This window comes from Berghia stephanieae, chromosome 3 (assembly GCF_034508935.2).
Source record: "Berghia stephanieae isolate SIO BIC M18660-M18661 chromosome 3, UCSD_Bste_1.3, whole genome shotgun sequence".
Taxonomy (NCBI): Eukaryota; Metazoa; Mollusca; class Gastropoda; order Nudibranchia; family Aeolidiidae; genus Berghia; species Berghia stephanieae.
In genome coordinates, this window is record NC_088362.1 from 7,612,667 (window position 1) to 7,628,924 (window position 16,258).

Below are 16,258 nucleotides of genomic sequence, written 5' to 3' on the forward strand. Positions count from 1 at the left end.
TGTCTTTCAGTTTTTATTCCGAGTGCTCAGCAGTGTAATAATACATTTTAAGTGTCATTTCACTCATTTAAAGAGTGCGTTCTTTATATGAGACTGATTTTTTAGACTTTTATTTGATTGTTCTTGATTCAGATTCTATACTATCAATTTAAATATTTTATCATTTTAATCACATTTTCATATCCCCCTTCAGGTGAAAGTCTTCATTAAAATACATTTCCTTTGTAAGTCCCATTTTACATGTCCCATTTCAAATAAATAATCCCTTTATGTACATGAATTCTTTTTTGTTTATTTGTTTTATACTCATTTAAAAAATCAGTCATCCAAATATCGGGCAGGGAGGTACTTATTGTCTCTTCTATCCCCTTATATGTTTTCCATTGGCTTTCTGTCTTTTTCTTGGAATAAGATTACTTGGTTTTGTCCAGGCCCTGGTCGAATGTCCTGTCTGAGAGGGAAACAGTCAAATGTATAGTTAGTTTTGGGAGATATTTTTTTCCTTGTAAATCATCTCTCTGTTATGAACTGTATTATGTTTTGTTAACGTATTATATATAATTTGTAAACATTTGAGTGTGTTCCTCTTAGTGGGGACTCCCATAGTGGGCAGGGAGGTACATTCTGTGTCTTCTATCCCCCCATACCCGTTTTCCAATTGTTTCCGGTCGTTGTCTTGGATTGAGATTATTTAGTTTTGTCCTGATCCTTGCCGGAGTTCCTTGGCCGGGAGGGAAACAGTCGAATGTATAGTTATAGTTTTGGGAGATGATATTTTGTTCCTTGTAAATCATCTCTCTGTTATGCATTGTATTATGTTTAGTTTACATATTATATTATATGATTGGTAAACATTTGAGTGTATTCCTCTTAGTTGGGACCTGTGCTTGTCTGGATGAGACTTTTAGGTGATCTCAAACTAAGTACTTTGATGGTGTGCTCTTGGAATCTACATCTGTTCCCTATTTGAACCAAATCCCCTTTGTCTTGCCTTTTCTTTTGTGCTTTAATTGTAATTCTAGAACTTTTTACTATCCCATTTTCTTCCTTTTTACTGGCGCTGATATGACCTAAATGTGTTGCAAGCGCCGTAAAACCCCTAAAAACAAAACAACAAAAACATCTTAGTGGGGACCTATGCTTGTGTCTGGATGAGACTTTTTTAGGTGATTTCAAATGAAGTACTTTGATAGTGTGCTCTTGGAATCTACATCTGTTTCCTATTTGAACCAATTCCCCTTTGTCTTACCTTTTCTTGGGTTCTTTAATTGTCATTCAAGAACTTTTTACTATCCCAATGTCTTCCTTTTTACTGGTGCTGATATGACCTAAATGTGTTGCAAGTGCCGTAAAACCCTTAAAAGCAAACAAAAACATCATCCAAATATAATAGTAGCTTACTCTGCCATGGCAGTTTTATTGCCTCGCTTGCGGCCGCAAAATCTGCAGCTTTTTGGAAATTTTCCAGATTTTGTAAGTGAAAGTGTGTGTACCATTAGCATAAAAAATTGGATAGAACCGTCCTGTATTTTCCAGGCTTAACGCAAAAGATAATTAATTGGGAGTAGCTTATGTTAGCTGTGAAATTCCCGTTTGTTGGTTTGTTTTTGGAAGGAACTTTTTCATTTTTTAACAAGGGAAATAATTACACAGCAATTTCCTCACAGCTACATCAACGTCAGAACCAAAAAGAGCCCCATAATCACCATAGGCTGTTTCCAACTGCTGCTTATTTTCTGATAAAACGATAAAACAAATTGAAGTGTAAATGGCGGATTGACCCAGGAACTCTAATTGGTGAGCACCAGTGGGGATTGAACTAGGGACCATTTGAGATGGACATCCTTGGATTAGGGGAGGAAACCTTGTGACCCTGGGTTGTAGACAGACAGTAGTGGAGGATGAACTCAAGGAGAAGACAAAATGTAGACACAAGTGGGAAGTGATCCTGGGTACACCCTGGACTGTGGGATACAGTGCAGTCCTGATAATTCGAATTGGGTGGGAAAAGCAAATGACTTCTATTTATCAGAATTCGATTTGTCTCCAAACAAGGGAAATAACTAAACCTGACTCCAGGTATCAACTCTCCGCAGAATGAGAATGCGTGGGGTTTAGCGTGGCGTTCACGTTCAGTCAACTGTAGGCCTAGACTGTTTGAGTAGAAAGCCAAGTTGCACAACAAAGAAAGAAAGACTACATATTGTTGTACCCTTGTTGTACACGTATGCTTTGGCCCTTACACTTACAAGCTACACAATAGTACAGAGTAGTAGTTAACACTGCATGCTGTGTAGGCCCTCTACTTCTAGATCTAGATCCATCGATCAACAAAGAAAGACAGCACAGAAGAGAAAGAGAAACGCGTTGAGTGGGGGTGTGGCCTATGATTGTTCGTGCCGTGTATTGGTCAGCTTGTGGTTATCACTGTGTGTTAGATCTATTTATAACCAACCCCCTTTGTTAGCCAGCGGCCAGCAGACCACAAGTTAGTCTTAGTGATGAGAGCGCGAGAAGGAGAGAGGGATGACGCGAGACAGCTGGTCAATTTGGAGAAAAAAGAGAGAGGGCGGGTGGGACGGCCATTACATGCCTCATGGGTCTAGTTATTATTATTATTAGTCAGCTCAGTCATTAAAACACGTGGGAGGTTGGATACGGAGAACAGGCAGTTCGTTATGACCTTCCAGAGTTTTTTTTTTTTTTAGTGATGGGCAAGCACTTGCACTTCGAATAAAGAGAATAACGACTGTTCGAATTCGAATTAACCATGAATATTTTATATAGAAAAAGAAGAAAATAATTCATTACATCGTATTTTCTTCGATTTAAAAGAAATTTGGTTAATCAGATTTCGAATTATCTGGACTGGACTGTATAATAACCAGTGGAGAGTAAACTCAGGACTTTGGGATCTGAACACCAATTGGAAGTAAAAAAAAATAAATAAAAAAATTGAGCTTTATATAGCGCAATATCCACTAAATGTGCTCAAAGAGCTTTACAATACAAGGGGTCCCTGGTCAACAGCAACATTTAACATGTAGAACAGGACATTGCGCCTGTTAGGCGATATTACAATTTTTCGGACAAAGACAACGCTGTTAACGGCCAGGTACTCATTTTACACCTGAGTACGGTGAGTGAATGTGAGTAAAGAGTCTTTTCCAAGGACTCAACTATGCGCTGAGCGCGAGGCTTGAACCCAGGACCTTCCGATCCGAAATTTAGACCACATAGCTGCACAGAGTACACCTGGGACTATGGGCAGGCCACACAGGCGAGGAGTGAACTGGGGGCTGTAAGATGCAGATACTATTGGAGAGTGAACAAGAGGGTAATTTACCCACTTGTTGAGATAGACACCCAGAACAATGTGAGGTGGATAGCAGCAGGGAGTGAACCCGAACTATGTAAGGTGAAAATTAGGGAGTAAATATGGGATATATACACCAGTGGGGAGTAAGCCTGGGGCTGTGGAAGATTGAACTGATGTGGAGAGTAAATCCAGGACTATGAGATATAGACACCTCAGAAGAGTAAACTTGTAACTTTGGGATAAGGGCACTTGTGGAGAGTGAATCTGGGACTATGGGTGGTGGACATCACCGGGGAGTGATCATGGAACCACAGGATATGGACTCCAATGGGGAGTGACCCTGAACTATGGGAGGTGGACACTAGTGGGGAATGAACCCGGGACTATGGGAGGTGGACACCAGTGGGAATTGAACGCGGAATCACAGAATATGGACTCCAGTGTGAAGTGAACACAGGACAGTGGTAGGTGGACCCAACTGGGAGTGAATGCAGGACCGGACCACATGATGATATGGACACCAGTTGGAACATATTGTTCCTGAAATCAGTGCTGAAGGTAACAAAAAGTGAAAAAGTAGGAAAATGTTGAACGATTGCCTTTAAGACCCGTTTTTACTGCAATAAACCCCACTTTTAGAGCAATTGAGATGATAGACTATCATTGATACTCTAGCTAACTTCTGGAGAGTGGGAAACTGCACCTGTGTGTTCCACCACACATCAACTCTCCCATTGCTAGCACATTGTTTCGAGAAAATGTAAATTTTAAAAGGAGGAAATTCCTCCTCTGGACTCCAAAATCGCGGAATTCCGTGGATCCGAGGAAAACCGGCAGCACTGTGGAATTTGAGGTTTTATCCGTAAAATGAGATTGAGGATAGGCATCCTACGAGTACAACAACAGCTTTGTTGGGGAGGAGTTTTAAAAATCTTGTCAGCATTTTGTAATTATCATTTATTAGTCAATCTCTTCTGCCAAAAAAACTCAGTCCCACTGAACCTTTCTCTTTTGGTAACTTATTGTCAGTTTTTACGAAAATCAATCGCAATCATTCTGCAAAAAGAAGACCACCAGCTTACTCACAAAGTGTCAGTCGATTAAATTTTTTTTAAGGGACTGGGTGGGGTCTATGGCCTCCCACAGTGGGCAGGAGGTCACTCTGTGTCTTCTATCCCCTTATATTTGTTTTCCGAGATACTTCCTGTCTTTGTCTTGGAATGGGATTATTTAGTTTTGTCCTACCCCAGCCGTAGTCTTTGACTGGGAAGGAACAGTCAAATGTAGTTTTGGGAGATATTTTTTTTTCCTTTAATAAATCATCTGACTTATGTAGTTACATTTTTCTGGTATTAAATATAATGTTTTGTAAACTGACTATATTCCTTTTAGTGAGGACTTGTACTTGTGTATGGATGAGACTTAGGTGACCTCAAACTATGTACACTGATAGTGCGCTCTTGGGATCTCCCTTAGTTCCCTATTACCTATTTGAACCATTCCTCTTTGACTTACTTTCTTGTGTGCTTTCAATTGTAAATCTATAACTTTTTTGGCTACCCCATTCTCTTCCCTATGACTGGCACTGAAATGACCTAAATTCTTCGCAAGGGCTGTAAAAGCCTTAGAAGCAAAAAAAAAAAAAAAAAGGGAGTATATCGATATCCGGCATCAAAAGTTGAAAATTAGATACGGGGTTGCTAATCCAAGAGGCAAGAATTTACTGAACTTTTATGCAAACTACCTTTACAAAGGGTCCCTGACCAACAGCATCACATAACATGTTGAACAAGATATGGCGCCGTTAGGCGATACAACAATATTTCCGACAGAGACAACGCTGTTCACCGCCAGATAACTCATTTTACACCTGAGTACGGTGAGAGAATGTGAGTAAAGAGTCTTTTCCAAGGACTCAACCTCGACCGAATGTCATACCACAAGTCCAATAATTAAGTAATTTATCACACCATGGAACTATACTATACAGGGTTTCAAAAATACACTTTCCGATTTAATCACTTCTTTCCCAATTAACTGAAAATGGTCTTCCGTGTATGATTGTTTCGTTTGTGGTTACTGCGCTTGCAACACATTTAGTTCATTTCAACACCAGTAAAAAGGAAGAAAATGGGACAGTTAAAAAATTCTAGAATTACAATTAAAGGCCCCCAAGATGGTCCCAATAGAGTACAGATGTAGATACCAAGAGCAAACTATCAGTGTACTTAGTTTGAGATCACCTAAATAAGGATTCCACCTAGAGGAATGCACTCAAACGTTTACATAATATATCCAAAACAGAAAACAACTAACTATACATAACAGAGAATTGATTTACAAGAAAAAAGAAAAAAAAAAACATCTCCCAAAACTATTATCAGACATTTGTTTCACTCACAGTTAAGGACTATGACAAGGCCAAGGTTTATGTTTTTAAGGGTTTTACGGCACTTGCAACACATTAAGGTCATATCAGCGCCAGTAAAAAGGAAGAAAATGGGATAGTAAAACGTTCTAGAATTACAATTAAAGCACAAAAGAAAAGGTGAGACAAAGGGGAATTGGTTCAAAAAGGGAACAAATGTAGATTCCACGAGCACACCGTCAAAGTACTTAAGTTTGAGATCGCCTAAAAGTAAAAGTCTCATCCAGACACAAGCACAGGTCCCAACTAAGAGGAATACACTCAAATGTTTACAAATCATATAATATAATATGTAAACTAAACATAATACAATGCATAACAGAGAGATGATTTACAAGGAAAAAAATATCTTCCAAAACTATAGCTATACATTCCACTGTTTCCCTTCCAGCCAAGGAACTCCGGCCAGGACAAAACCAAGTAATCTCATTCCAAGACAATGACAGGAAACAATTGGAAAACGGGTTGGGGGGATAGAACACACAGCATGTACCTCCCTGCCCACTATGGGAGGTCAGGATCCCCACCCAGAGGCCAAGGACAAAACCAAGCAATCCCATTCCAAGACAAAGACAGTGACTCAGAAAACAAATATAAGGGGAAAGAGACAGCTTGTGACGACCTGCCCATCATGGGAGGTCAAAGGACCCCATCCACCCATGCCATGTATGAGGTCCTATACTTCGTTTTGTTTTTGTTTTTAAGGCGCTTGCAACACATTAAGGTCATATCAGCGCCAGTAAAAAGGAAGAAAATGGGAGAGTAAAAAGTTCTAGAATTACAATACAGCATCCAAGAAAAGGGAAGACAAAGGGGAATTCGTTCAAATAAGAAACAGGTGTAGATTCCAAAAGCACTCTATCAAAGTACTTAGTTTGAGATCACTAAAAGTCTCATCCAGACACAAGCACAGGTCCCCGCTAAGAGGAACACACTCAAATGTTTTACAAATCATATATAATATAAAGAAAGCATAATACAGTGCATAACAGAGAGATGATTTACAATGAAAAAAATATCATCTCCCAAAACTAACTATACATTCGACTGTTTCCCTCTCAGCCAGGGCATCTGGCCAGGACCAGGAAACCAAGTTAATCTCATTCCAAGACAAAGACAGAAAGCATGTTGGAAAAATTGTGTACCCCCATGCCCACTACGGGAGGTCAGGAATCCCACGCAGGGTCCTATACTTCCATCGAAGTTAATAATACCATTTTAAAAATGTTTTAAGGGAAAGAAAGAAAGAAAATAAATAAAAAAACAAAACAAGAAAAGGAGTCTGGCCATATTTTAACTTTATTCTTTATTTAATAATCGAACTTTTATCATTATTCACACTCATTGTGAAATTCCAAAAATATATGTGAACGAATGTTGATAGCTTCTAGGGAAATAGAAATTTACTTTAAATTTGGCCCGATCATACCGCCAAAATGAACCATAACAGAAAATGAAACAAAACCAATTAACAATCTACCTTTATAATGATTAAAATAAATTCAAATTTAGAAAATAAATAATACTTTGTAGCTTCAGTAAAACCTTCTCATACCGCCAAGCCTGCTAACCATCATATTAACGATGAACACACGGGCAATAACATGCCCTTGAACCAGACTTGGCGGTATTATGAGATTTGACTGTACTTCTAGCTTTTGTTCTAGTTCTATTGTTCTGAACATTTTTATACTAGGCAGTGCTGTTATTGAAGATGTTTTTTATGTACAAATTGAATACAGGCAAGCCAGGCCCAATTTTTTAAGAGCACTACATCATGATTTATGTTAAATCGTATATATTTTATGATTACAATTTGATTACAGATTCATGTACACCTATAAACAATGCAAACATATACACATGGAACAATACCATCCACACACCCATTCATTATTTCAAACAGTGCATACTACTTTACTATATAAGCAGCCATCCAAAAACAGGTTCACACAAACCATCTGAGAATAACAATTGTTTTGAAATACAGAGACTCCTCTCTAAAACGGAGCAACAAAAGAAGACACACACCCGCATTGACAGCGACATAGCAAGAAAACCGATTAATTTCTGCTACATTACTTCCGATATCAGTAAGCTTCCTTCAAATGCTTATATGAATCTGCGACAGAAAGCATCACCATGATTTTAAGTGATTTCATTCAACACTAAATGCTCTCATACCAGATATATTACATCAGAAAAATAACTCAAATTGACTATTACAAAGAAGAGGAATGAGAGAGTGGATGCTACACATCCAATGAACAGAGAGTAGAGGATATTTGAAAATATTATATCAACACATGATCTTCTACACCGGACACCAGTAGCAGTCAATAAAGTATATGTTATGAAAGAAAATTAATGTTAACAACTGATGTCCACATAATATGATGATAAAAAATGTTAAGTTTAATCAAAAATTGATCTGGGAGAGAAAAGAAAAAAAAAAAACAAAGCTACCCTATTAATTATCTTTTAACATCCCCCCCCCCCCCAAAAAAAAAAATAAATGAAAAAAAGCACATCGTTTTTTATTGTGAAACTGGTAAAGAATTTAATTACAATCCAATAACTAATCATTGATTTAATACCCAAATATTAAGAAGATATCAATTATATGTCATGAATGGACTGTAATGCCAATGAATTTTACAACATGAGATGAATAAAGCAGGCTTTTCTAGGAAACACAAAAGCAGCTGCCAACATGATGATAAAAAAAAAAAATAAATGAGTTTCTGTACTTAAATTAAATTATATGATAAAAATGTAAACTTTTCCCTTTAACAGAAATTGTTAAAAAAACCTCTTCGTTTAATGAGAACACGATTGTTGGATTATAGTTAATGCCAAACCATTGTTCGAATGAAGATAGGACACTTTGATGACTGCGTTGAACTCAAAAAGAGGCTTCACAAAGGGCAAGTCCAATATAATTTACACCTGGAAAATACAAGAATAAGAATACAATGTAATAAGGTGATAACAGGTCATATTAGGGGGGGGGGGGGGGGGGGGGGGGGGAAGGGGTTTAATAGGCCTTTGGATATCTTATTAATTAATCTTAACCTGTAAAGCTAGTCTTATACATATTTCACTTCAACTTTGACTGAATGTGTCGTGGGAAATAAAAGGGGATTTAAGTCCGACACAAAAACTTTCTTCACATTCACATTATTGATATTTTTAAAAAGAAAAAGGAAATGTTCATGTAAATTGAAAATGGGACTTTTGTTTATATTGGGTACCAAAATAAAGCGTGTTGACCTTACTGCAGCCAGATTAATAAGAGATCATTTTATTCAGACTGGATCATGAACTTATACAGTGATATCATGCAAATCCCTTTACCCTAATATCGCATCTCCAAAGGCTTGGAACTGAATCATCAGTTTTCCAAAGGGGCAGAAATGTGATCTCAAAATTTATGTAAAAATCCTAAAATGAATTAACGGCCAATTGTTTCATCCATTTAATTCTCTCTATGAAACAACAACTGCCAAACTGTCATATTTATCACAGTATATTTTTTATAAATCTTTTAATTCGTTATGGTGATTTTTCTTGGGAGCCACAACTGAACTTTCAGAGCAAAATCAACGGAAAATATCTGAGAACTCCAAAATCTCAAAAGACCATCATCACTGAATTACATGTCTATTATCAACCTGGACATCGATACTAATAGCAGAATCCTTTTCCTGTATGGGAACTGATGGATACAAAATTTCTAACACAATACATTCATCAGAAGCTTGTGAGTAGAACACACAAGAGACTGATATTATAATGTTTGAGTCAGTTTGGAATCAACCGAAATGATCTCTGTCCAGTTAGTTTAACTCTCTCCTTACGGATGATTTTCAGTATTTTCCCAAAAGGTAAGGCCTACCCAGCATAAAACTTAATATTTTAAACTCAAACATGCTCTCTACAAAACAACTTTATGTTCTTATTAATTAAACCAAGATCATTCTCCAAAGTTTGTGGTGTACAAAATAGATCTGAATAAGAAAAAATGTATATTGTGTCATAACAAATGTGACAAATTTGCTGCAGGTGGTAAGGAGAGGGTTAAGCACATCTACTTCTGGCTATGGATCAATGCTCGCATATTTTGAAATACCACAGCAATAAGGCGGCCATAACTATAGATGCGAGGATTATTTTGACACGGTTGATGGAGACCCTTACAGTGTGACAGACATATGAAGAATAAAAATACTCGAAACAGTTCATAAAATATATAATAAAACTTACATCATCTATATCATCGTTGTCTTCTTCATCACTGTAATTATCAAAGGTGATGTTCTCATCTGCTTCATCATCGAAGTTGTCATTGATGACAGCTGAAAATCACAAAGAAAAATTGAATTGAATAAATGATACATGTATGATACAGATTAATTGATACTAAAATTGAATCCAACAGTAACACCTAGTAAATCTACGTTTTTGTAACACCTTGTAAATCTACGTTTTTGTAACACCTAGTAAATCTACATTTTTTTTTTACAAGATAAATAACCGGTCTTGATCATAATATTCCAAACATGTGCCCATATTTTCAACTGCCATTTGTTTAAAGACATATGTGTAGGAGGAATGTGCAAGGCAAATATGTGTGAGAATGTGTAAAATTTTACCTACACTGTATTAGTGCAATTGATCTATAAGTGCCCAAACGCATAAAGCACTATAGAAATGCTTTTATTATCATCATCATTCACCATTATTTTATTATGATTATTATTACTATCATCCTTAAACCAGGAATTTGGAGAGAGAAAAAATGTTTTCAATGAAAGTTCTAAATCAAAACTTACTTTGATCTGGTAATTCTCCATATGTCTTTAAGTTTCTTGCTTCGTCTGGAGTGTATCGTAAAATTACATCAGCTTTTGTGTCTTGATAGTCACGCAAACCTAGCAAGATGATATCACCGCTGTTAATCCAAACCTAAATGGGAAAGAGAAAGAATTAACTACATTATTACTATTATTACAAATTATCACAAAGTCTTAATGATGGACATTTCAGGGGCATTGGGAGAAACTGAAAATAAATCAATATACTTATAAAAGTATATCAACAAGAACTGGTGGCATCTTTGAACAAACAAGCGAACAACAAAATGCAGGAAATTGGTACAGTTTAGATGCGAGACATTTAACATCCTTGACCCCCTCTTCTAATTATATGTGGCATGGAGAAAAAGAGGGATTTTTTAATTTTTAAAATTCTGTCACTATCAGGACTTAGAGCCTAAATATCGAATAGGAAATCCTATCGGAAGAGAGCTTTGTTTGTTTTTAAGGGTTTTATGGCACAAGCAACACATTTAGACCATATCAGCACCAGTAAATAGGAAGAAATTTGGATAGTAAAAACATTCTAAATGTATAATTAAAAGAACTTGAGGAAAAGCAAGAAAAAGGGGAATGGTTCAAATAGGGAGCAGATTCCAAGAGCACATTATCAGTACTTAGTTTGAGATCACTAAAAGTCTCACCCAGACACCAGATCTCACTAAGAGGAATACACTCAAGTGTCTACAAATACAAACCATATGTTAAAAATGAAAAAATAACAATACATAACAGAGAGATAATCTACAACGAAAAAAATATCATCTCCCAAAACTCGGACTATACATTCAACTGTTTTCCTTCCAGCCAAGGACTCCGGCAAGGGTCGGGACAAAACCAAGTAATCTCATTCCAAGACAAAGACGGAAAGCATTTGGAAAACATACAGGGGGATAGAAGACACAGCAAGTACCTACAGCCCACTATGGAAGGTCGGGAACTCCACCCAGGGGAAAAGAGCTCGCAGATCTATGATTTCCTAATCACTATAACAATAAGGAGATAATGAGCAGCGCTGGTAAATTATAACACTAAAAGCACAAATTTTAAATGAATGCAAATGAAAGAAAAGACATAGAATGGAGTGATCTGCAATCCAAGGCACTCAACATTTGTCAAAAATTGAGCTTTAAAATAGTGCAATATCCACCAACTGTGCTCAAAGCGCTTTACAAGGGGTCCCTGACCAACAGCAACACGTAGAACGAAACAAGGCACCTGTGAGGCGATATTACAAATTTTGTTCTGACAGAGACAACGCTGTCAATGACCAGGTACTCATTTTACACCTGAGTACGGTGACAGAATGTGAGTAAAGAGACTTCCATGGACTCAATGATGCACAAAGCGAGAGGCTCGAACCCAGGACCTTCCGATCCAAAAGCGAGTGTATACCACAAGACCACATGGCCGGGAAATAAGTCAATAAAATCCTTTACATGAAGCTAACTGTATTTTATAAAAATATAAAGATTCCATCGCAGAATTCAAGTCAGGAATTTTGCTTAGAACAGGAAGATGAAACTCGACAATCAAGGTTATAAAATTTGCTCTTAGATATCATTAATTACCTTCTTTCGCAATTTACCACGAATGTGACACAATCTTTTAACTCCATCAAAGCATTTCGCTTCAAGACGTCCGTTTCCAAGCATCCTGGTTACTTGGGCATATTCTTGACCATCCTCCTTGAAAACCAATTCTCTCTTCTCATTTTCGTTTTCATTCTTACCCCTCCTTCTGTTTTTACCTCCCTTTCCTGAAAGAAATTAGTGGGAAAATGTTATTGAGTCATCAATTGAAATATAGGCCTATATTAAAACACACAAAACTGAGATATCAAATTCTTCAGAAACTAGATGAGTCATTACCATCATCCAATGGCCAGATAAAATGCAAATATCAATACCTAGCATAACCCATTGGATGTCAGTAAACTTTAAATTCCGTATTATTATGACATATTTGAATAGAGGCATAATTTCTGAACAAAATAAAGTTTGAATTTTGTAATTTTGTTATTGGTGCTCCAAGTCATTCACATTTGCGAAAGGAACGAAAAGACAAAGAGAGAAATTTTATTTTAATTTTTTTTTTTAAAGGGGTGGGGGGTGGATGGGATATTATCACTTGCAACGCTCTGTAGAGAAAGAAGACGGAAACCGTCTGGCGGAACCAGGATTCAAACACAGCATCGATTCCGACAAGCCTTCTTCTAAGGCATACGACTTAACCATTAGTCATTAGGCTATGACACCAACATGATGAATGTCAACGCATATTGTGGAGTATGAGTAACCTAACTACTATTATCCATCGACTGATTTATTGTTAGTTAATTTTATCTTGTTTTTTGTTATATTTTATGAAGGAAGTGTCAATTGCCAAGGAGTGAGTCCTTGGTAGTTGACGGTTCATCAACTGCCAAGGAGTCAAATTGGAACTCTTCAGCTGCATGTGGTGATTTCAGTCGAGCCTCGATTTGCGCGCATATGAATCTCGAATCACATCACTTTCTACTTTCTTCCATGCCATTCACTCATTCCTTGTCAATCGTTATGGAAATTTTGTTTTTAATTTTTATGTCTTTTCACGAATTCCAAGACAAGTTAAAATAATATCAAAATCAAAACAAAAATTGCTGTTGATTTCGGATTCAGCAAAAAAAAAAAAAAAAAAAAACCCAGAAGAATGAAGTGGCAAATCCCTGTCAAGTCCTAGATTAAAAAAAAAAGGAAAAAAGTAAGATTTCCTTTTTTTAAAGGAAATATATTGCACATCGTCTTAATAAGGAACAATTAACGTAAAACATTTGTGCAACAAGATAAATCCGTGGCAGTTAATTCTAAATAGTTGACGATTTACCAACTGGCAAGGTCCGTGACAAAAAGAGGAAATATGAGAGAGAGAGAGAGAGAGAGAGAGAGAGAGAGAGAGAGAGAGAGAGAGAGAGAGAGAGAGAGAGGAGAGAGAGAGAGAAGAGAGGAGGAAATGACAGAGAAATACACACACAAAGGAAAAAATGGCACAGGGAGGGAAAAGAGAAAATGACAGACAGAAAGAGAGATAGTGTGTGAGAGAGAAAAAAAGAGAAAATGACAGAGAGAGAGAGAGAGAGAGAGAGAGAGAGAGAGAGAGAGAGAGAGAGAGTATTAATAGGCACTTTGATAACTCCAGTCCAGTGGCCGCCGAAAGGCTCACTGTAAGGTGAAACTCTTTTGGAACTTTATTTTTGACCCTTTACTGTGTTGGTCACCTTGGCGTTATTTGTGAACCTATGTGACTAATTTTGGTATCATTATAAAGAGCACAAAACAAGCTTTCTAACGGTGTATTTCATTCTCAATTCCTGATTGTATTTCTCAGAAAACTTATGTAATAAAAATTTATAAATTTTTGAATTATAACAACTTTTTAAATTATGGATACATTTTAATTATACTTCATACATCGACAGACAATTAATTGAAGAAAATCTCTGCCAAATTTCATACAAATTGATATACTCGCTCATTATTTTATTTTTCCCGCCACCAACCCCACTTTGTAGGCCAAAAACCTCATATTTTTTTCCATTTTCGTTTATCATTAATTTTTTCCAAACTTTCCATACATGAAAATGATTTATATGAAAATAAAGCTTATTTTCTGACCTTTAAAATGATATCTAACACTTGCCATTTATTTTTGAATTGAAACAAAATTACTGAAAACAATAAGTGGGCCATGTTGACTGCAAGACTCAAAATTTCCCGATCGCCGCGAGATGCTGGTTTTGAGGCAGCAGTGAGGAGATCACAGATTCTCTCTGTAAAGTTGACAAAAAATTTCAGTAGAAAAATATAAATAACTCTGGAACCGTAGGTCGTAGAGAGACAAATAAGGTATCAAATTTTATGTTTTTTCAAGTCCCATCCCCCTGACTGAGTCAAATCAAGATATTTTGAGTTTGAAAATTTTATCAAAGTGCCTAGTATTAATTAATATTAATAACATCACTATGTGGCAATACATCACTTCGTGACACTAAAGGTTCACCGTGGCAGTTAAAAGTACACATGCGTAGTTGATGAACTGACACGGTCCTTGGCAATTGACGATTTGACAATTGTCAAGGTCCTTGGCAATTGACGCTACCTTTTATGAATATGAACTTTACCTATTTCTATTTCAATTTCTGTTCATTTCGAAAATTTCCATATTCTGGAATGTGGATAAATATTTAAAAGAGCAGAGTTTCAAAAAAGTGTCTGTGAATAATCAATTATTTTTATTCTCAGACATGTCTAAGAACTAAGAATAAGAATAATCAATTTTCTTATACTTCTTATTCTTCTGTCAGACATAATCACAGCGTTTATTTGTGCCTAACTACTGTGAAACTGTGATATCATTATACTTTACCAAACCTCCTGCCAGTCCTGCAAGATTATGAACTGGAACTGAGGAGAGGAACTGATTAAAAAGAAGAATGGATTGCACAACGATTGGTCACTTCCATGTCCATTGATTTCAATTTCAATAAGAATTTCATGGTCATCTCAATTCTCTCGTCGTCAGATGAATCAAAAAGCTTTTGGTAACAAGACTCTGGTTGAACATCAGTTAATTTTTAATCACACGTTTAATCATTTCGAATATGTCATAGAAGTAACACCCTCGAAATCTGGTTGGAGAGTGGGATGGGTAGTGTAAAAATTCATCAACTGTCAACAAGTTGACAAGCTGTTTGGGTAATGATTGAAAATTGAGATTATATTTTATTCATATACATGAAGTGAGACACATAATCCAACAGTAAAGCTTACCTTTATTCTTTGGCATGCTTTCTGGCTTATTGAAAGTGAATATCCGTTTTAAAAAATTCTAGATCCTTTGAAAAAGTATAAAGAAAGTTATTACGCAGCTTCAATCACCACGAAATGTCGGCTTCTCAACCACAATGCAAGTGTGTGTTAGAAACAGGAAGTATTGAAGAGTAACTTGAGGTTTGTGGGGTTGTACTGTCGAAGTTGTCGGTGGTGTGAATGTATGATTTCAAAATCTGCAGATACCTAAGTTCCTCTGATTTCGTCAACAATTACATTAAAAAAAATATATATCATTTTATAATTTTTCCCGACGTATCATTATTGTAATAGAAATATAACTCTCAAACAACGGTCTCAAACCAAGTTAAAACAAGCCTCGTTCGATAGCCATATGCATGAAGCTATTTTCCACTGAATTAAATAGTAATATTTATAATAATAATGATGATGATGATGATGATGATGATGAAGATGATGATGATGATAATAATAATATTACTACTACTACTACTACTACTACTACTATACTACTACTACTACTACTAATAATAATAATAATAATAATAATAATAATAATAATAATAATAATAAATAATAATAATAATAATAATAATAATAATAATAATAATAATAATAATGACAACAATAATAATAACAACAATAACAATTTTTATTATTATTATTATTATTATTATTATTATTATTATTATTATTATTATTATTATTATTATTATTATTATTATTATTATTATTATTGTTATTATCATTATTATTATTATTATTATTATTATTATTATTATTATTATTATTATTATTATTATTA

At 35.8% G+C, this 16,258-nt stretch overlaps 1 protein-coding gene across 1 annotated transcript; it reads right to left on the reverse strand.

The window, feature by feature from the left end:
- Positions 1–7,025: 7,025 nt before the first annotated feature.
- LOC144967084 (eukaryotic translation initiation factor 1A, X-chromosomal-like) lies at positions 7,026–15,584 on the reverse strand. The gene is made up of 5 exons (XM_078903908.1): positions 15,433–15,584; positions 12,196–12,383; positions 10,583–10,715; positions 10,014–10,105; positions 7,026–8,696 (listed from the first exon to the last, which is right to left on the reverse strand). The coding sequence occupies exons 1-5, from the start codon at positions 15,446–15,448 to the stop codon at positions 8,691–8,693; spliced, it is 435 nt and encodes a 144-aa protein (XP_078760034.1). The 5' UTR covers positions 15,449–15,584; the 3' UTR covers positions 7,026–8,690.
- Between the last annotated feature and the right edge of the window lie 674 nt (positions 15,585–16,258).

Excerpts from the sequence above, each read along its gene's own strand:
- LOC144967084 (XM_078903908.1), bottom strand. Across the intron at positions 10,716-12,195 it reads GTGGTAAATTGCGAAAGAAG|GTTTGGATTAACAGCGGTGA; the intron begins GTAATTAATGAT and ends TTTCCCATTTAG. Across the intron at positions 10,106-10,582 it reads TGGAGAATTACCAGATCAAA|CTGTCATCAATGACAACTTC; the intron begins GTAAGTTTTGAT and ends TGTGATTTTCAG.